This window comes from Gossypium arboreum, chromosome 8 (assembly GCF_025698485.1).
Source record: "Gossypium arboreum isolate Shixiya-1 chromosome 8, ASM2569848v2, whole genome shotgun sequence".
Lineage (NCBI taxonomy): Eukaryota > Viridiplantae > Streptophyta > Magnoliopsida > Malvales > Malvaceae > Gossypium > Gossypium arboreum.
Genome location: NC_069077.1, coordinates 5,797,086 through 5,819,281, shown reverse-complemented (window position 1 = coordinate 5,819,281; position 22,196 = coordinate 5,797,086). Strand labels below are relative to the sequence as shown.

The 22,196-nt window shown below is 33.8% G+C and overlaps 2 protein-coding genes across 2 annotated transcripts; both read right to left on the bottom strand.

Moving 5' to 3' along the window:
* Positions 1 to 748: 748 nt before the first annotated feature.
* LOC108463277 (UDP-xylose transporter 3-like) lies at positions 749 to 3,718 on the bottom strand. Its single transcript, XM_017763225.2, has 7 exons — positions 3,438 to 3,718; positions 2,433 to 2,617; positions 2,164 to 2,231; positions 1,932 to 2,064; positions 1,659 to 1,820; positions 1,306 to 1,581; positions 749 to 1,200 (listed from the first exon to the last, which is right to left on the bottom strand). The coding sequence occupies exons 1-7, from the start codon at positions 3,556 to 3,558 to the stop codon at positions 1,087 to 1,089; spliced, it is 1,059 nt and encodes a 352-aa protein (XP_017618714.1). The 5' UTR covers positions 3,559 to 3,718; the 3' UTR covers positions 749 to 1,086.
* A 3,132-nt stretch (positions 3,719 to 6,850) lies between these two features.
* Positions 6,851 to 9,440, bottom strand: LOC108464530 (root phototropism protein 2). The gene is made up of 5 exons (XM_017764880.2): positions 9,138 to 9,440; positions 8,976 to 9,045; positions 8,515 to 8,892; positions 7,708 to 8,433; positions 6,851 to 7,602 (listed from the first exon to the last, which is right to left on the bottom strand). Exons 1-5 carry the CDS (start codon positions 9,197 to 9,199, stop codon positions 7,114 to 7,116), a joined length of 1,725 nt encoding a protein of 574 aa, XP_017620369.1. The 5' UTR covers positions 9,200 to 9,440; the 3' UTR covers positions 6,851 to 7,113.
* Between the last annotated feature and the right edge of the window lie 12,756 nt (positions 9,441 to 22,196).

Genomic DNA, 22,196 nt, shown 5'->3' with positions numbered 1-22,196 from the left:
AATTATAACTATTGAAATATTATATATAATTTGAAAATATTCCAACAATTCATGCTTGTGTCACATGTATTAGTTTCAATCTTCAAACACGAGCAATAGAGAATAACACTAGAGAGAACAAGTTTCAAACTGATGGTCGCCGACCACTTGGTCGGGTTCGATCTATCCCATGCTTTCATGGTTGAAACAAAGGCCTATTGACAAAGACCTTTATTGGCTCTGAGGTTTTCGTTGTTTCGGCATGGTCATGTTTATGGCACTCATACCTTTTTGTCAGGTCGTGTTTAGGCCTGTGTGCCTCGACTTTTCTGTTCGGTCTTTGGCTTGATGGGATGTTGTACACAATGACCCTTGTAATATTTCTAAGATAGGAAGTGGACTCTCGAGCTATTCGTACGTATAAACAAAAAAAAAAATCAATCGATAGCTTGAACTGAATTCCCCACATTACATGCAACTTTAGTGCCGAACACGTAACTATAGATATATATTCCTCAATCATCATGTTGGAGTCTTGGCGAAGACAAAAGACATCATTTCGACTCTTTCAATCTCTTTGGATTGAATCTAGTCTATTTCTAATTTCCTGTTCTCTTGGACCAAACCTCACACTCTCTGCTCTTCCACATATTATTATAATATACTTGGCACCTCCAACTTACAGAGGAGCCAGGACAAGATGGAGGAACTATTAACTGTTGATACATTTAGAATTCTATAAATAAAATAGAATGAGAATAAGGCTTCATTTCTTCAAAATTGTAGAATGTTTCTAATTAAACAGAATAGTAACTGCATGCACAAGGCATGCTTGGTAAAAGATTGTACTAAAGAATTTAACAAAGCCAAGTTCGGGTATATTTTCCACTCCCACGCCTAAGCCTGATAATACAACCATCAGCCAAAATTGCTACTGTCATTACGCATTTGCCTTCCTTCCACTTTCCAACACTAACATTCTATACAAAGTTGTCATTGCCGTCATCTCCGAAATAACCCGAACTATTACTACCACTGCTGCAAAACTTGCGATACTAATGTTTCATCTACCAAAATTGAATACAATTTTTTAAGATTTGGAGGATTTTATGCATCTAGATCCCTTTTCAAATTCCATGCAGGAGTTTTTGGATCAGATTCACTCAAGATCTCACTTCCTTTATCTGCAATTATCAATGGATCAGATTCACTTTCTTTAACCTGCATTATTCAAGAATAAGGATATATATATATAGGTGGTCAGTGTGTATACCAAGATATCAGGAAAGAAAAAGGATAGCGTATGACAGTTTAGCGATGAACTACCTGAGGCAATTGTGCTGATGATTCACTACCCTTCTGCTGCTGGCTTTCAACAGTGCAATAATATGAGTATAGGACCATTCCAACTACAGCAATCAAGATCCCCATTATGTTACGCCAGCTAAATTGATCGTGAAGTAGACCATAACCAAAGGCCAAAACAAGGCATGTTTTCAGGTGTCCTAGGACTTGGTAGGTGACTGGGGATGTCTTTCCAATCACCAGAAATGTACTAAAGTTGACAGTGACAGATATCAGGCAGGACAGAACAATGAAGAACTGCAACAAAGTTTCCACACGGAAACAATTAGAAGCATCAAAAGGGTGGAATTTGTCAGCAACGATTCCAATCTTACCAGCACTTGAGGGGTATACTTGAAAGCGAAAACATTCAGGTTAGTCAAAAGCCCATCCAAGAATGGACCAACGATGAACAAAGTTATAGACTGATAAGGGCAAGACTGGTAGAGAAGTTGTGTTGAAGATACTTTAAACTTCTTCTGAATGGTATTAGTCATCTAAGAAGAATGAGTCAAGGAGCTTTACCAACTTAAGAGAAACATGGAAACAAATGACAGAATAAAAATGAGATGAACTAGAAAAAGAAAAAACACTCCAGCTAAGGATACGATTTGAGCTACACATGTCGTAATAACTGCCAGCAAAGAAAGGACAGAACCCAGGAGATTGAGCTGAAGATCAGTCACAGTTGCAATTCCAACACCTAGAAGAAGAATGGCCAATGAAAGCTGGATATTCCTACTGCAAATAGCATATAAATGCATCAAACTACAATTGTAAGCAACCAAGATTCTAAGAACATCTGAGACATACAAAAAAACAAGCATGCTCATAACTAACCTGAATTTCTTCCTAAAGAAAAGAGTCTCCAAAAGAACAGTGCAGGGGATAATTGCCAATTTTGTCATCTAAAATACAAAAAACAAACAGTCACAAATTGGTGCTCCTAATATGCTTGTAGAATAAAAAAGAAAAAGGGAGGAAGGGCTAAACTTTGAGCTGGATATACATAGCACTAAAACTTCCATATCCCAAGAAGCAGTAAGCACAAGATATCTTCAGTACGAATTATGTTGGGATTAGGCAAAAACTGGAAAGTAGAACTTTACCTGGTAGAAACCAACAGAATTGAAACCCAAACTAAGATTCAAAAGCCCAATGGATATCCCATTCAAAATACCAAATCCCATGACAGCTGTGGCATCGAAAGGCTTGTGCTCAAACAAGTTCATCGATAAGGCCACATGAAGAGAACAAAACGTGACCAGGAGATGCCAACTTGTCAAAGTTGTGGCTGCGGAACCCAATCCGTAAAATTAGTATAAACAATTCAACAAACAACAAGCAAGTAAAGATGAGAAATTCTAATGATGTGTTTCAAGTTAACCACATATGATTACAACAAACTATAACTCATATTATATTATAAGTTATCCACCAACTACCAAAAATCACTTGTCAAGGATGTTCGACCCTCCGAAGCAAATGGTAGACTTTTATTTGGGGAGCTCCTTTGGATGTAATATATGCGTGTGTGGTGCGAATACATCCCTATCGTGTGTAAGAGTACTAACCTCTAATTGTACAGTAACAATAAAAAAGCAGTCGTCACAAATGAAGCATGGATAGAAGCTAACTCATCTGTTTCTCATAATCATTTATGAGTTCATTTGATTACATAATCGGGAAATTATAGGATCACACCGACCTGATTAATTTGAGCACGTAACTGATGCTTAGAAAAAATAATGATAGTAATACCTTATCAAATTATTTTCATATATACCCACACAGATTGTGATTCTAATCAATTACCATTACAATATTTATCTTGCACCTTATTTTTTCAGGTAGAAATTCATCAAAAAAACATTTTCAGTTATAGTGATCGGATCGATTTGTTGATAGCATAATAAATCGAGCAGGAAAATATATATATATATATATATATATATATATATATAACGACATTTTAAATCCAAATTAAAAAAGGGGTGAATATGGAGGTATTCAGTTCTAATGAAAAGCAATATAAGACATCGTGGAATCTATATATAAGATGAAAAATGAATAGAGAAATCAATGAGGGGAGAATGAATTATGATGAAACTGACCAAATGTGAAACCAAGAGTGCTGATAAGAGCCTTATTGCATATAACAATGGAAACAGAGGAGACAACCGATAAACTCAAAGCACCAATTGTCCCCAGTTGGAACTTATGGTTTTCAGTCATTTTGGTTGAGAAATAAGCTATGTTCCGGAATTAGATCTGCTTAGTATAGTGGGGTATCTGGGTATTTGAATGGTGGAGCTACCTCATTGTCGCTTCGAATAAGTGATGAAAATTGGAAACAAAAAATCTGCTTGTTCAAAGGAATAATAACAATACTAATTAGGAGAAATCATACAACAATCAAATCTTATATATAATATATCTATACTACAAGGCCCTAAAGCTTTCCTTACTTGACACTTGTTCATTTTCATTTTTCTTTTACCTTCTAAATTTCAATTCTAATTTTTCTATATTTTTTTAATTATATAAGACTAGATAAATTTTACTTATTATCTTACTCTCTTCAAAATTGAGATTTAAAATATTAATGTGAATTTTTAAATATTATTAACATTGTTAAAATTTTATATTAAATTTAAGTTCATTATTATGTTATTTTGTTACATAAATACTAAGTGAATATATTTTTTAAATTTTAAACTGTCACACCAATAAATTTAACAAATAAATTTTAACAGTGTTAATAAATAAACTTATATTTTAAACTCGAAAAATAAAGAGATTAAATGACCGAAAATAAAAATATGAAAACTAAATTTCAAATATATAAATAATACAAGAATTTAAAGCATATTACAATCTTTAAAATTTAACTCTACAGTAAAAATAAATAAATATTTAATCCAACTACAAACTATATTGTAGTTATATATAAAAGAGAGAACCAAAGGACCTTCCTTCCGCTACCACGTGACAAGCTCATTGCTTTTCTTTTTGCAATTTAAGAAAATGGTAAATATCAAATTTAATCCCTCTAATATGCTTATTATCTATAAGGTGAAGGTTTAAAGGACTTTTCTTCTCATGCTTCCTTTCTTCTTTTTTTCATTTTACAAAAAAGATTAAATTTCACCCTTGATCCCGCTAATATGTTTAAATTCAATATTTAATATATATTTTAATTTTTATATAATTCAATTCTTATATTTTTATCATATTATTAATTCGTCCAAATAGTTAATATCGTTAACTTTTCAGTTGAAATATTATATAGTTATATATAATCTGAATATCTTAAAACTCTTAGACATTGACACATGTCTTCCCATTTCTTTTAGGTTTACACCGGTGCTTACCTTTTCTTTTCTTTTTTTTTTTGCAATTTTAGAAAAATAGTTAAATTTTAATTTTTGGTCCCACTGTTATGCCTAAATTTGAGGTTTAGTTGCTACACTTTAGTTTCTAGTAGAATAATGATATATAAAACCTGTGTGCAAATGACTCTATCAATGTCATCTATTTATAAGGAGAGATAGAACAATCCTGGTTGAATAAGGGTTTCACAAATAATATTTATTTAATAGAAAATATTTTCCTAGTCTAACTAGAAAAGTGATGGGCGGCACACCTTCGTAAATATTACTAGGGCGACTCAATATTTTTATGAAATAAATATTTAGTTTTTTGTTCTTAATTATGTGTGTTTAATTCTTGATTTAAATTTCTAGAGCATTGGTCCATGTTTGATGTGTTTAATTCGGAGGTTGAATAAACTCTATTTAAGAGTAGATCTTTGCGTAATTAAGTAGACTTGCATGCAATACTAGAAATAGTACAACATAAATTTACAGGATTAGAGCCAAATCTAATAAGGAAATTCATAGCATGAGTTAATATGATAATAGGGGCTTAAATTAGAAAGAAATTTCAATTAATCAACTTAGAATCAATTGCTCTTATACTCGAAAGAGATATTAACATAATTTATGCAAATATATGTTGATAAAAAAAATTAATATAGATATAAAAATAGAATCAACAGAAATGGAAGTGACTCATCCAAACCAAAAATGCTTCCTAAGTGTGATGTTTTTGCAAAGTTGATATCGGACATTTTAAGGTATTTATAATATTACTTGGACAAAGACTGGGAATACTGATACGAAGAATGGAAATGGATAGAAGGGGCAAATGGATATGAAAAGAAAGCATCCATGGGGTTGGGGGTATTGACCAGGAGGCAGGAGACGACAATTATTATTGTGCCAACTTTCCAACTTTGCAACTTGGAAAGTTGTATTAACCATTTAGCTGTGAGGAAGCATTAAATGTCAGGCCCCTCCCCTCTTCACTTCTGTTCTTCATAGATCTAAATTGTGGACTGGATTCAACCGCGGCTTCCTTTTGCTTTCAATAATGTCATGCTCACCCATAATTTCTCATTATCAACATTTTTTTTAATTTCAATAATATTCTTTTGTGATATTACTAATAATGGTTTTTTACTGTGTTGTGTTATTTAATATTTTTGTTATAATAAATATTTGTAATTTACAAAGCATTTTTATGGAATATTTCAAAATTAGTGACTATTGAGTTTAGAGATTTATCAAATTACTATGGGAGTCCTTGTAAAGGAGGACATCATAAGTATTCCCTAAAATATATTTAAAGGTGTTATTATAAAAAAGGAAACCTAGAAAGGGAAAAAAAAAGAGGGATCTAGTGTCATAAGTGTCATAGAGTGACGATGATCCTACCAACAACTTTGGGTCGGATGAAGATCGTCTTAGTAACTATGTGACATTCACAACAAATGCTAGGAAACAAAGTCATGCTAGGAAAATGGGAACAAGTGTGCGACGTGAATGCTAAACTATTAAAATAAAATGCTAAGCTGATGAATTAAGTTGAAGCCAAAGAATTATTACTTAAAAGAAGAATTAATCAACCTGTAGAAACTCAGAAAGAATTACATAAAACCAAGCACATGCTCGAGAAGCTTAATTCAAGTGGTGAAAGATTGGATGAAATTCTTGCCACTAGCAGGAGATATATATATATATATATAAAAGGAGTCTTGGATATGTGGATGAAAAGAAGGTTGTTATGAATAATTTTACACAATGCATTGCTTTGTACATATGTAGGTTCAAATCTATCAAGATGCACCTGCAAGTGGCAAAATCTTTAGGAATCTTTTAAGTAGTAGAATTTCAGATTATGTATCACGTATTAGGTCTTAGCTTAAAAAAGAGTGCTTTTATATCACAACCCAACCCATCGTCAAACCATGTTTCAGAAACTGAAATTATCATTTTTGGAGCTCAAAGTTTTATTACTTCCACATGTGCCTCAACAAATTTAGACTCAAAACTTCGCAGTACAGATTAATATAGGTGTGATGTTTCATCATTGAATATCATAGAATCCACTTGGTGAGGAGAATGATCGATAAGGCTTTCGTTTTTACATATCTAGTGGTAATCATCAAATTGCAAGTCAAAACTTTAATAGGCGCATTAGAAATTAATATATTGAGTACCAACAGTAGTAATACATAAGATTTTGAACATCGAAGTAAGGTTATGAAGTTGAGTGGATGGATGAAATTAAAAAGAAGCAGCAGCTAGTACAACCTTCTGCTCACAATGAGTTTTTATAATTAAGAAATTTAGATTGGTTTATCACAAATATAGAAATCAAACAATATATGTAAACATCAAGCATTACAAACAAACAAACAACCAAGCTAGCTAGCTAGCTGCGGTATCAAGAGATTGAAAACCTTCTCCTCCTAGGCTTGGTAACGTCCACTCCAAGGTTATCATCGATATGGGAAGTGTCCTTGGAGCCATGTCGAAAGGGATTTAGCTTGCCTAGAGTCTTGGACATGGAAGAGAAGAAGGTAGGCTTTCTGGTCCCAATGCTCTTTGAACTAGTTCCAGTTTGATTGTTCTTCTGCATGTCCGATATGTACATCTTCATCTTCAAAAGCTCCGTTCGCAATGCCTCATTCTCCTTTACCAGCGACACGTCTGCCTGTAACTGATTCCTGGTGGTCACGGCGTCTGGCTGGTTGCGGTCATCCGCCCCCCCACTCCTTAGCTTTAGCTGATCATAGTACAAAGCGTGCAAAACAATCTGCACAGGCAAGCGCTTGTTTTGGGATGCATGCACTCGAGCTTCGTAGGACAGCTTCAGGGGGTCCATGGAGCTGCATACCTTCTCCCTCTCTATTTCGTCCAGATTTGGATGAGACTGCATGCATGCATTAATTCATTCATTTGCAAATTAACTCACAATTCATATGATTTGTTGATAATTTATTCAACTTTTAGATTAATTAAAAGATTCAAAATTAACCTTGAGGTAGATGTCAATGGCCCGGTAGAGATCATCCTCCACCTTTCTGGATCCTTTAGGGACGAGGTTGGCGATGCCGTTGAACTTGGAGATGGAGAGTTCAACTACAGTTGCTATCTCCGCCAGGTATGCGTCTACAGTCTTAGCAACTCTCTGCATCGCGGAGGAACTTACCTCCCTAAAATCGCCGCCATTGAAAACAGCCATGCTCTTCTCCTTCTCCACAAACCCGGAGATGATCCTCCTCACGCTGTCCAGATCGAAGAGCCTCTCCCCATCATATGTGAAAGACAGGACCAAAAGATCATCAACCGTAACATGCTCCAATATAAGCGAGATCCGTTTCTCCACCTCGTTCCTGCAAGCACTGGAGGCTTTCAGAAAAATTGCACAGCGGAGAAGGCAACACAAGAAGTGGATCGGAAAGGCAGCTTTCTCGGCCGGTAGCAGTTGCACTATGGACTCTAAAAGCTCACGCTGCTGGATCCGAAGATCAGAGTCAATGGGCTCCGAACACTTGATGCCGTTGCCCGAGTGATCTCGTACTAGATCTCGGAGCCATCTCTCCGCGTAAGTTATGAGAGCGGTAGCGATGGTTAGGGGTTTTGCACCCCTTTGTTTCATTGCGCCAATGATTCTACCAAACAACTCAACGTCCAGGATCGATAACTCTTCGGTCCACCAGTTTGGAGGCGTACGGCAAGGGAAACTCGCCTCGTTACAAGCCTGCAGGCATCAATCCAGTTTATATTTAATATTCATGGTATATAACATAATTAAATCGATTCGCATAAAAAATACACGCACCCTAGCACTGGCTACATCAATGCATCTTTGAACAATCTTGAGCTCCTCAGCCATGGGAAGCAGATCCTCGCATGATTTGAGAACGACGACGGCGCCAGAAAGGCTAGACAATGCAACCTGTGAGAGGAAATCTTCGGTGCGCCCTGCCAGGTTGTTGTCGCAGTATTTATCCGTCATTTGGAGATACTCGGCAGCACATCGGAGAGCCGCCACGTTATGCACTGTAATCTCGAAATTAACGCCGTAGCAGAACTTGGCTGCTTTCTCGAAGATCTCAGGGCCACCGGGGATTTCAGACAGGTTGATTCTTGTCAAATCCGCTTCATTTGTTTCCATTATCAACTTCCTTATGTAATTGCTCTTTGCCACCAGCATGAACTGCATTCATGACCATATGCCCCGTTGGATCATACCCAGAATTTGCCACTAAATATTAAACATAAAACGCAAAGGAATTTTACCTTGTGGAGATTGAAATTGGCTTCACCAACTTCGACAATAACATCAGTAGGAATCTCTTGGGAGAAAACCCTGAAATTAACCATAAATAATGATAACTAATAAAGAATCGCACAAGGGTAATACAAGTGAGTAGGCATATATAGTTAAGTAATTGGATGTACCACTGGCCGGTCCTCTCCATGGCAGTGGACAGCCTGCTGTTGCTTCTTAGTGGAGTAGCCATAGATAGGCGAGCTGGTTTGGTAAGGGGAAAGAAGAACGTACGGAAACTGAGGAGAAATGGAGCTGTTTCTATTATGAGAAGAAGTATAGTGTTTTTTTATAGAGATTCAATTAATCTCATTGGCTCCTTTGATTTTGCTTTTCATGCTTGTGACCTTATCCGCTGTGAGCTGTGACTAACTTTTGAGTATGGACCATTATACCCCGATACTGCTTCACGACAAACTCTACTTTTCCTTTGGCGATTACATTGGATTTAAATATCATGGAAAAAAAAAAAAAAAAGAGCAAAGCTTTTACGCTTTATGTTCAAAGTAAAAGAAAGTATCATGGAACTCCTAATAAAAATCATAAGTAATTAATTGAAGAAAAATATTTAAGAATCAAATTAAACATTAAAATAAAAATTAAACACTTAATTAAAACAGGAAAAACTCAATTATCATTTGAAAATATTTGAGAATTTTGTTGATGTGATCCCATCGAAACAATGGATTTTTTTAATCCAAAATATGTTGATATGAAAAATAGTAATATAGATTACATCATTACATCATTACATCATTGTCTCCACGAGATGACATCCAAATCCTAACTGATACTCTCCTATCGACAAGAAGACATGATCTAAAAATTAATTACAAGAAGACATGATCTAAAAATTAATTTTTCTTTTGCTGATTTTAAATTTTAAATTTTTATGGACAATATTTTCTCCACGTCTTGTCAACCCATTATAGTGGAGATTAAGAATCTAATTTTGGTAATTAATGATTGTGTTTGCATGGATTATACTAAAAAGAGGATCAACAGGAAAAATGGAAGCTTCAACCATGGATGGCTGATATTTAGATGCTACAAAGTGAAATGTAACATCTGTTGGTAAGTTTATTACAATCATAATTTAAAAAATAATTATAAATTGTATTAGAAAAGAATTTTGACTTGTCGTCGAATTAGAAGGGTTAACAAAGAAGAGAAGCAGATGGGTGTGGTGTTCCTGTTTTAGTTGAAGAAACCGTATCCACTGTATGCAATTTTGGGATTCAGTTTTGTTTTTATTGTCCCTTAGAGCCAACTGTGATTTTTAATTAATTAGAAGGTAGGGAATGAGAATAATTGTTGGCCCCTCATCCCCATTTCACCACACATTTCATACTTTTAATAATTATTCTTTTCATTTAGGTTGTACACGTTAGTATATGTAAGGTATTTTTTATTTTATTTCATTACATTTCATAAATTAAAGGCCCACTAATTTTATATATATAAAAAATATTTTAACTCAACTAAAATTTTTTAATTTTTTAGCTCTTAAATTTATATTTCTTTTGTCAAATCACTCAAAAATATAAAAAAAGTTAATATTTTTAACTTTGTTAACGTGGATGACATGTCAAGATTTAATTTATTTTTAAAAATTAGAAATCATTAAAATTATTAAACGGTATAAAAATTATAAATTTTTAATATTTTAAAAATTAATTGAATGTTGACATGTCATCTACATGGCAATTCATATGTATGCTACATAAGCAAAGTTAACAAATGCTAACTTTTTCATCCATTTTGAGGTGATTTGATAAATAAATACAATTTCAAGGACTAAAAAAAATAAAAAATTTAAATAAAAGGCTAAAATAACTTTCTTGTAAAGTTGGAAAGCCAAAAAATTATTATGCCTAAATTAAATTTAGTATAGACACTTAAACTTTAATCTAATGATTAAACTACAAAGAAAGTGATTATGGATACCATGTATTTAATTCCATATATTTAGTTAAACATCTTAAACCTTATAACTACACTTATAATAGAGTAAATTATATTTATTGTCAACCAATGACTAGCATTCAATTGAAAAAGTAATAAGTTGATCATTGACCTATTCAAACATTATCATTTAAGTAAGAGAATTCGAACATTATCGTTTACTTTACTAGCCCATTAACTTGATAAGAAACATCTGATCTGACCATTAAGTCACACTATTCATCATAGGGTAAACTAAACCAAAGTTTACACAACTATATTTGTAAGTTTCCCCTTTGGTCACTCGATTTTTATACCACTACCCCTTAACCCAATAATTCAAATCATATCAACAACTCAAACCTAACAAAGCCATTGTCAAACACTTGCCTAACCCAATCAACTTAGCAATCTTTCATACTTAACCCACTTTCTATTTCTCGTTCGGCCAAAATCATAACCCAAGAATCCACAATCAAGTTATTCACACTCGCTTACCTTGAACCAACAACCAAATATCACTACAATCACAATCAAAACAATAAAAATTTTAAAAAAAAAATCTCCCATTTCAACTAGCACTAAATAGGACATAGGGATGGAATAAAATTAGAGAAAATATAATCAATGTTTACAAAAGGAGTCAAACGTACTAGATTCAGTCAATAGTTAGCTGGGGAGCTCCAAGCAACAAAGACTAAATCCAGGGGCAAAGTCAGAATTGTTAATAAGGGGGGTCGAGATATTTATATAAAATTTACATGTTGAAAGTAGGCCTAACCCAGAATATATTTCTAAATTTAGGATATTCTTGATCACCACAATTTAGAAAAAACCAAAATAAGTTAAATGCTCAATTTGTATTAGATATCATAATTATATAAGTTTATCTTTTACCTAATTAATATTTAGATACAATTCATACTTAGATATTAAAGTTATTAAACTTTATTTTTACCAAATTAATATTTAGATACTACCTTGTATTAGTTTACCAAATTAAACTAAAATGTTACTAAATTTATCATTAAAAATTATAAATCTTGTAAAAGAAATCAAATTATAAAAACTTTGGGGTGGCCAAACACAAATTTGTTCTTTTTTTAACACTAATTATAATATCAAAATAAAAATTTTAAATGTAAAAGCGCCTAAAAAGAATTTTACCAAAGTTTAGGGGGTTGGGCCCCTGCCAGCCCCCCAACTAAATTCGCCTCTAACTTAATCCAAACGATCAAGGAGAAAGTCTCTTTGAGAAGAGGAACATATTGGAGTCAAGTGACCAATATCCAACAACGGTGGACAAAGATAAAAAAGCTTCTCCCTTATGCATGGCTTCAGGTTTAAATTAACGATGTTGCATGCCATTTCAAAGAAAAATTAAATTGTAAAGTTGAAAGATGTGGGAAAAGCTTTAGTTTGGTGTGTTTCTTCTTTGAAGGAGGTTGAACAATAACAAGATTACTAGAATACAATTGTGAAGGATGCCCCAAAATCCCATTGCATAACTTTCAAATAGTCTAATGACCAATACTTATTGAAATTGAGTGACTAAAGTGTAAATATACTAATAGTTGAGTGACATTGGGTGTAATTACCCTATGATGAATAGTAACTTAATGGTCACATCAAATATTTGTTACCAAATTAATCGACTAGTGGCTTAAATGATAACGCCAGAATAGTGTAATACTCAATTTGTAATTTTTTGAAATTAAGTAACTAAAGTATAAACTTATAAATAGTTGAGAAACTTTGGGTGCTATAATATAAAAGTTTTAATTTAAAATTTAATAGTATTTAATGTTATTAAGTTCGGGAATTCCACTTTTCCAAAGAAATTTAATAAAATGAAAATAAAAGTCAAAAAGTTTATAAGGAATCATGATCCATTAAAATATCTTACCTAAAATATCATTATATCTATTTATATAAAAGAAAAAAGAAACTATTAGTTAAAATTTTATTATAAAATCTTTAAATAATTTTTATTATACTTTAAATCATAAAACTTGAAACATTTTGGTGATTCAATAAATTGTGAGTTGACAAAAGAAAATCAATATAAAATTTAATTCCTTTATTCAACAAGATTGGAATTATGTTATTATTATTATCAAATAAATTAATCTAACCAAAGTCTTAGCTCCTGCTAACAATTAATTTAAGTCTCTTTAGCCATTAAATTAATGAAAATTTTGCATCTTTCACTCTTAAAAAAATAATTTAATTTAAACCGTTTTAGTAAAAATATTTTAATTTTGTCTTCCCTAAAAGCTCTAACCTCTAGAAAAGTGTTTACCTTTCATTCTTGTATATATATCCATGTTTTACATTCATATTTATCATATTTTAAAATAAATATAATATTAACATGTTATATAATTATAATCCGACCCGAAATCCAATCTAGAATTTAATCCGGTTTAATAAAAGTTGACAGACGTCTTAAAAGGAGGTTGTCTCTTTCTCTCTGCTTCTGATCCTCTGCTCTTAAAGAATTTAACCACTCAATCCCATCTCTTTTCACAACTGTTGATCCAATACATCAACGTAACTAAATTATGATACACTCAATACTTGAATTCAATTAATTATATATAAAAAAAATTATTAAAAAGAAATCCAAGTCATAGATACTTGTAACAGTGATGTGTATACATACGATTTATTACTCATTTTCAATATGATTGTAAGTAATTGCAGAGTTGATATGGGACATATTAGGGTATTTATAATGTTAGTTGGACAAAGACCGGGAATATTGAAGAATGGAATTGGATAAAAGTAAAAGGGGCGAATGAATGCATCCATGGGGTTGGGGGTAATGCCTGCATAAATGGGGGACCAGCAGGCAGGAGACGACTATTATTATTAGCCATTTAGCCTATGAGGAAGCAATAAATGTCGGGTCCCTCCCATCTTCACTTCTGTCCTTCTTAGATCTAATTTGTGGACTGAATTCAACCATAGCTTTCTTTTGCTTTCAATAATGTCTAATGTCTTGCTCACTTTCCTTCTTTGAATAATGTCATGGTGACCCGCAATTTCGCATTATCAACATCTTTTCTTTTTATTTCAATAATTTTCCAATGATATTATTAAGGGTAATTATTTGACAACTTAATCATGAATGATAAAATCTCTATCATGCGAACAACATATTGCAAACTATGCAATCAATATGGTAAAATTTCTAACTTAAATTTTGAATTTTGTAATTTTTCAAAATATATTTACATATTGCAAAAATTAAATATTAATTTATTGTCTAATCAAAAAAATATTAACTCATTGTAATTTTCTTAATAACAAGATGATCAAATTATTTAAATCTAACATAATATAAAATTTCATAGGTCGATGCATGTATCGAAGAGTGCTTGAAGGCAATTTGTTTATAGTCATTCGAAAAAACAATCTTGTTCTATTTATGTAGGAACAGAAGCTGAGACAGTATTTAGAGAGTTTGCCTAACAAATCCGAAATAGTAAGTGAGTCAAATAGATAATAAAGAGAGAATCAATACATGATATTTGTTAATACAATTTCTACTCCCCAATCCTACTTTCAAGAGCCTCGCTCAGAAAATGATTTTATTCAACAACTGATCGAGTACAACTCTTGGTTCAAACCCAATCTACCATTTCCCTAGCATAATCATAACCCTAAAGTCAAACTCAAATTGTTACAAATTACTCCCCCTAAATACCTTACAATACATACAATATCTCTCCATAAAAATCTCTAAACAAAATGTGTCTAAAACACCCCCAAACAGCTGAAGAACAAAGTCGGCTACCAACCTATTTATAGGCTCTTCGTCAATGTTGATCAGCAGCCAAGAGATGAATTTTTATCACTAGTTTAAATGTAGATAATTACCTTCATAACTTAGCTTGAAAAATATTCAAATAAATCTTTTTATAGAATAACTTTCCATCAGCTTCAAAACTTTTAAGAGATAAGGATAAGATAAGGATAAACCTAAGCATATTTAACACTTCAAACTTCTCTCTTTTCCTCCAAGTCAATCAAATGGATAAACATGATATTTTGGTACGAAATGTGTTAGAATTAAGTGACCCAAATTCTTATTTAAATAAAATACGATGAAAATAAAATAAAAGTAAAATCCATATAGAACTAGACTTCTTTTATTTTATTTTAGAATAAGGTTTTTAAACCTTATTAAACTCCATCTATTTTATATTGATTAAGATAAGGTGTTTCAATCCTACTAGAATATGGCTTTGCAAGCCTATAAATAGACATAGTCTATTCCTCTTGTATTTGAGTAAAAATTTTTCGACATAGTGAATTTTCTTCTCCTCTGCCCGTGGTTTTTTTCCCGAAAGGGTTTCACATAAAATTTATGTGTTCTTTATTTTTATTTATTTTATTCTATTTTATTTTTCACAAATTGGTATCGAGCTTAGGGTTATTCATCTCGATCACGGTAATGGCGTCTTTGAAGTATGAAATTCATTGTTGGATCGCAACACCGATTTGCGTTGTGGCAAATTAAGATGCAAGTAGTTCTTGCACGGTGGATCTAGAGGATGCCCCTAGGATAGATAAGATGCCTTCGACATTAACGATGAAGAAGAAGAAGCGTAAGGATCGAAAGGCATTAACACAATTACATCGCATTTGTCCAACGAAATTTTGCAGGATGTGATGAAAGAGAAAACCGCCACGCATTATGGAAGAGGCTAGAACAAATATGTATGTCGAAAACTCTAACAAGCAAGTTGCATATGAAGCAGCGTCTTTATGCTCATCGTTTGGAGGAAGGTGCGTCTGTACACGAACACTTAACAGTGTTTAAAGAAATTCTCTCAAACTTGGAGGCCATGGAGGTTCAGTATGATAAGGAAGATCTAGGGTTGATTCTACTTTGTTCGTTGCCCCCGTCTTATTCAACCTTTAGAGACACGATTTTATATAGCCGCGAGTCTCTCACAGTTGATGAGGTTTATGATTCTTTAACCTCGTATGATAAGATGAAGCATCTTGTGGTTAAACCCAACTCTCAGGGAGAGGGTCTCATTGTTCGTGGGAGACAAGACGGAATGTTGATGATGATCGTGGTAGAACACAGGAACGGAATCCTCGTGGTAAATCTAAGGGTAGATCGAAATCTTCAAACAGAGGTAAAACTTGCAACTTCTGCAAGAAGAAAGGGCACATTAAATCTGAGTGCTATAAGCTACAAAATAAGATTAAAAGGGAGGTGCGAATCAAAAGGAAAACAAATGAAAATTCCGGTGAAGTCGATGTTGTAGAAGACTACAGCGATGGTGAACTTCTAGTTGCTTCATCAATGATTCTAAAGTGGCGAGAGTGGATACTTGATTCAGTTGCACCTTCCACATGAGTCCCAATCGGGATTGGTTTACAACTTATGAAACAGTATCTGAAGGTGTTGTTTTGATGGGAAATAATGCTTCATGTAAAATCGCAGGTGTTGGAACAATTAAAGTTAAGATGTTTGATGGAGTTGTCAGAACACTTAGTGACGTGCGGCATGTTCGAATTGAAAAGAAATTTAATTTCGTTGAGTACTCTTGATTCAAAAGGGTGCAGATACACAAATGAAAGTGGGGTTTTAAAGATTTCAAAGGGTCCTTGTTGTGATGAAAGGGCAAAGAAAGATTGCCAAGTTATATGTTTCTGAGGTTCTCTCATTCTTGGTGATGCAATTGCCGCTTCCTCTTCCTTGTCAGATGATGATATTACTAAACTTTGGCATATGCGCCTAGGGCATATGAGTGAGAATGGCATGGCAGAATTAAGCAAAAGAGGACTTCTTAATGGGCAAGGAATTTGCAAACTGAATTTCGTGAGCACCTGTGTTTTTGGGAAGCAAAAGAGAGTTCGATTCACTAGAGGAATCCATAACACGAAGGAAACGTTGGAGTATATCCATTCGATCGTGTGGGGCGTCCGAGTGCCTTCGAGAGGTGGAGCTAATTATATGCTAACCTTTATTGATGATTTTTCCGTAAAAGTTTGGGCGTTCTTCCCAAGCGAAAGCGATGTGTTTTCCACATTTAGTCTTGGAAAATTATGATTGAAAAACAAGCGGAAAATGATAAAATACCTCCGTCATGCACAATGGCTTAGAGTTACGCTCGATGAGTTTAATAGATTGTGCAAGTCGAAGGATCATGAGACACTTGACGATTCGTCATACTCCACAACAAAGCGGCGTTGCAGAACGAATGAACGAAGCGATCATGGAGAAGGTTCGATGTATGTTGTCAAATGCCAACTTACAAGTCATTTTGGCGAAAGCGACCTCTCGCATGTTTTTGATCAACCGATCTCCATCCGCTTGCCATTGAGAAAAAACTCCACAAGAGGTATGGTCCGTAATCCCGCTAATTATTACGATTTAAAGATTTTTGGGTGTCTGCGTATGCTCATGTTGATAATGGAAAATTGGAACCAAGATCCATTAAATGCGTTTTCTTGGTTATAAAGTGGTGTAAAAGGCTATAAGTTATGGTGTCCGAAAATAGAAAAGTTGTGATTAGCGAGATGTTGTTTTTGATGAAACCGCTATGCTACCTAACTTATCTCTTAAAGACTCTTCCAATAAAGAAAACCAAAAGCGGTGGAGCATCGATTAATACTGAATCAACTCCTCAAGCCAAGACAAAATTGAGAATAGAGTTGCTTCTTCACCGCAATACTCTATCGCCAAAAACAGGACAAGAAGAGAAATTAAACCTCCAAAGAAGTATGCCGAGGTTGATCTAGTTGCTTATGCTTTAAATGTGGTGAAGATATAGATGCGAATCAAGAGCCATTTAATTATTCGAGGCGATTAGTGTGAAGACTCGAAAAGTGGATGTTTGCTATGCAAGAGGAGATGGAATCACTCCACAAAAATAGAACATGGGATCTTGTAAAACTTCCTAAAGGTAAAAAGGTCATTCGTTGTAAATGGGTGTTTAAAAAGAAAGAAGGACTCAGGAGTTGAAGAACCCGGATATAAAGCAAGGCTTGTTGCAAAGGGTTACATCAAATTCCGGAGTGGACTTCACAGATGTGTTCTCTCCAGGTTGTTAAGCATAGTTCGATTCGAGCTTTGCTTGGTATTGTGGCCATGCATGATTTGGAGCTTGAGCGGTTAGATGTAAAATTACATTTTGCATGGAGAACTTGAGGAAGATATTTACATGCAACAACCGAGGGTTTTATAGTCTCGAAAAAGAGGACTATGTTTGCTTGTTGAAAAAGTCCCTTTACGGTTTGAAACAATCACCAAGACAATGGTACAAGAGGTTTGATTCCTTTATGACTTCTCATGATTTCAAAAGAAGTAGTTTTGACAGTTGTGTCTACTTTAAGAAAAAGCAGTGATGGTTCTTTTGTGTATCTACTTCTTTATGTTGATGACATGTTGATAGCGACAAAGATAAAAGAGAGATAAGAAAGGTTAAAGCCCAACTAAGTGAAGAATTTGAGATGAAAGATTTAGGACCAACAAAGAAGATACTTGGTATGGAGATTCTCGAGATAGAAAAGCAAGTAAATTGTACCTAAGTCGGAAGGGTACATTGAGAAAGTTCTTTGCGAGTTCAATATGCAGAGTGCTAAGCTCGTTAGTACTCCTTTAGCGACCATTTCGGACTTTCATCGACCTTATCTCCTCAATCGATAATGAGATTGAGTACATGTCGCATGTTCCATACTCTAGTGCATGGGATCTCTCATGTATGCTATGGTTTGTTCACGTCCGATTTATCATATGCGATCGGTGCGGTTAGCGAGATACATGGCGAATCTCGGTAAAGAACACCGGAAAGCGATTCGGTGGATTTTAAGATACTTACGAGGCACTACTAATGTTTGCTTACAGTTTGGAAGAACTAAAGATGGAGTTATAGGGTATGTTGATGCTGATTTTGCTGGAGACCTTGATAGAAGAAGATCTCTCACGAGTTACGTCTTTACAATCGGAGGTTGTGCAATTAGTTGGAAAGCCACTTTGCAAACTACATCGCTTTGTCTACCACTGAAGTGAGTACATGGCGATTCATGAGGCTTGTAAAGAAGCTATTTGGTTGAAGGACTATTTAGTGAACTCAATGAAGACCTTCAAATCAAGCCACGATTTTGTGACAATCAGTGCCATCTTTCTTACAAAAGATCAAATGTTTCATGAGAGAACAAAACACATTGATATTCGGTATCATTTTGTTCGTGATATTATTGCTCGTGGTGATATTGTTGTGAGCAAAATTAGCACTCATGAAAATCCTGCAGATATGATGACTAAGTCACTTCCTATAACCAAGTTTGAGCATTGCTTAGACTTGGTTGGTGTTCATTGTTGAAGTTAAACCCTTAAGGGTTTTTGGAAGAGGTGAAGAACTTGTTTATTGAAAGTTCGCGATGAAGAACTTGTTCATTGAGAATTTGTGTCAAGGTGGAGATTGTTAGAATTAAGTGACCCAAATTCTTATTTAAATAAAATACGATGGAAAATAAAATAAAAGTAAAATCCATATAGAACTAGACTTCTTTTATTTTATTTTAGAATAAGGTTTTAAACCTTATTAAACTCCATCTATTTTATATTGATTAGGATAAGGTGTTTCAATCCTACTAGAATATGGCTTTGCAAGCCTATAAATAGACATAGTCTATTCCTCTTGTATTTGAGTAAAAATTTTTCGACATAGTGAATTTTCTTCTCCTCCTGTGGTTTTTTTCCGAAAGGGTTTCCACGTAAAATTTATGTGTTCTTTATTTTTATTTATTTTATTCTATTTTATTTTTCACAAAATGCTTCTTCATTTGCTGCACTAACAAGCATGCCAACACAAAGATTTTGACTACACCAATGTTGTTTTTCTATTTATTGTTCGAACATGAAGTAAGAGAAGTAACCAGAGTTCTAAAGAGAAGTAACCAAAGTTCCAAAAATTATGACATCAGAGTTGTTTGCTGCCTTGTTTGAAACGTGGAAGCCAAAAACACATACATTCCATTTTCTATGCGAAGAGGCGACCATAACACAAGAAAATGTTGCTTTAGTAATTGGCCTTTCAATCGACGTACATGTGGTAATTGGAGCTAGTAATGTTGATATGGCATACAAGTGTTATTGGTTTTTAGGTTTGTCCAATCTAAAGATAAGCCAAATAAGGGGTTAGATGAGAATCAAGTGAAATGTACATGGTTAGAGAGGTCGATTCAACCAGCCCTCCACAACATATAACTGTAGAGGAAATGGATCGATATGCTAGAGATTGGATGCTATGGATGCTATGCTAGTAGATTCAACTAGGGTTCTACGACTAGTGTAGCCATATAAGATGCTATGCAAGGCGAAGGAAGAATTGATCAACAAATTAAATGATTGTTGGTTGCATTTGCAAACATGGGAATGGATATAGATGCCATGGTTAGCGCCAATCCCTTCGCAAGAATGTGAGTTCCCTCTTAATAAAAGGTAAAAATAAAATCATATACAATATCTTAAAATGTCTTCAACTACTAGTATTTACATTCCTTTATTACATTGAATATTTGAACATATTTAGAGGCCATGTGGATTGTATGTGTTATAGAAAGGACTTGACTTGGTTGCAACAAGAAATCGATCGATGAGGCAATGAAGAGGTAAGTTGATGTTGTATTTGCATTCTATTAAATTCAGTATTCCTATTGATGTTATAATTGTATTGGTATATATATTTGCAATTTCAATATTTGTCATACTTGTACTTAGACAATGCGATGTTTGCCATTATATTGGAGATAACTTTGAAGCAATATACACTATTCAAGGTGTGGTTGCCCCTCATTTGTTTCCACATCATGGACTGGAAGCATCCTCACTAGGTAGAATGATAATTTGAGGGGGCAAGATAAGCTTTGATCGACTTAGCATACACTATGAGTTTAGCTTGGAGACCAGTGACCTCAATAGTGCAAATATGAAGAAATGATTCTAGATGGTAATTTCTGACTCTCTGAAGCAAATATGCAATGATTTAGACAAAAGCGCTATAGATGATTTTATCTATTAGATAAATATTCGGTGGCAAAAGAATTTTGGAATATTCTCTAAACCATGTTCTAACATGGCTATGTTCAATGTGCATGTTCTAAATGTTATCCTTATTTCTATTGTACTTTAGCATACGAGAGCAATTGCATTTGTCATATGAATAGAGGCTTAACACTTGTCAATCTTTGAACATTATCAATATCATGATTCATAATCCATTAGACTATTTGGATTTTGTCATCCTTATATAAAACTAAAGTTTTATCTCTTTTAGGTTCTCTAAATTCTAAAACTTTAGCCGAAGATTCTACCTTCCTCTCGCTCCCATCACATAGCACCATAATTGCTCTACCCATATGCACGCACGGCTGTTAAGATTTTGTTACTGATAATGATATGACCTATGCCATATACGTGCACTTAAACATTGAACCTCGTAAGTTGATCTATTGAATAGTGATATTCTGCCTTCTTTTTGTTCCCAATTCTATAACAATGTGCATGACTGTTTCGATTTTGCTATTAATAGATAAGGATACGAGCTATCTATACAAGATGTGTGCTGAGTAAAGCAAAAAAAGAACAAGAAAAAGAGAGGAGCAAATGAACATTGATCATGATAGGTTTGATCTGTTGAATAGTGATATTTCATATTAGAGCTGAACATGTCTTCGTCACATAATTTTTGTACATCTTTTCTTTTACCCTAATCTGAATTAAATATAAATAGTTGATTCATTAATTTTTAGGTTAAAGATATTTCCAACAGTTGTACGATATTTTAAATAGGGCTTTACCTGTTCATCCCTCGAATTTTGGGGGTGTTAGTTTGGCTTTGATTTTACAACCAAGCTAGCATTTGATAAAAGTTATAGCATGCTTGGTTATGAATAAGTTCCAACAATGCACAACAACGACATGGTGATGAAGATAACGCTTCTTCGTGGTCTGGTCTTGGACCATTCGTACGTTATGCATCTAAATAATTAGATTGTAACTCAAACAGTTAAATTTAATTCATTGTTGCTTAAGAACAAATAGTTGCACAAAGGAAACGTAACTTGCGAAGAGAAAATTTAATATTTTATGTATTATGCTATTTTACCTTTATGGTGAAAATGTTTTAAAAAATTATATTCCTAATTTTTATATTTATATAACTTTATGATATTAATAATGATTTAAATCCATATTAGTACTACGGTAGTAGGCT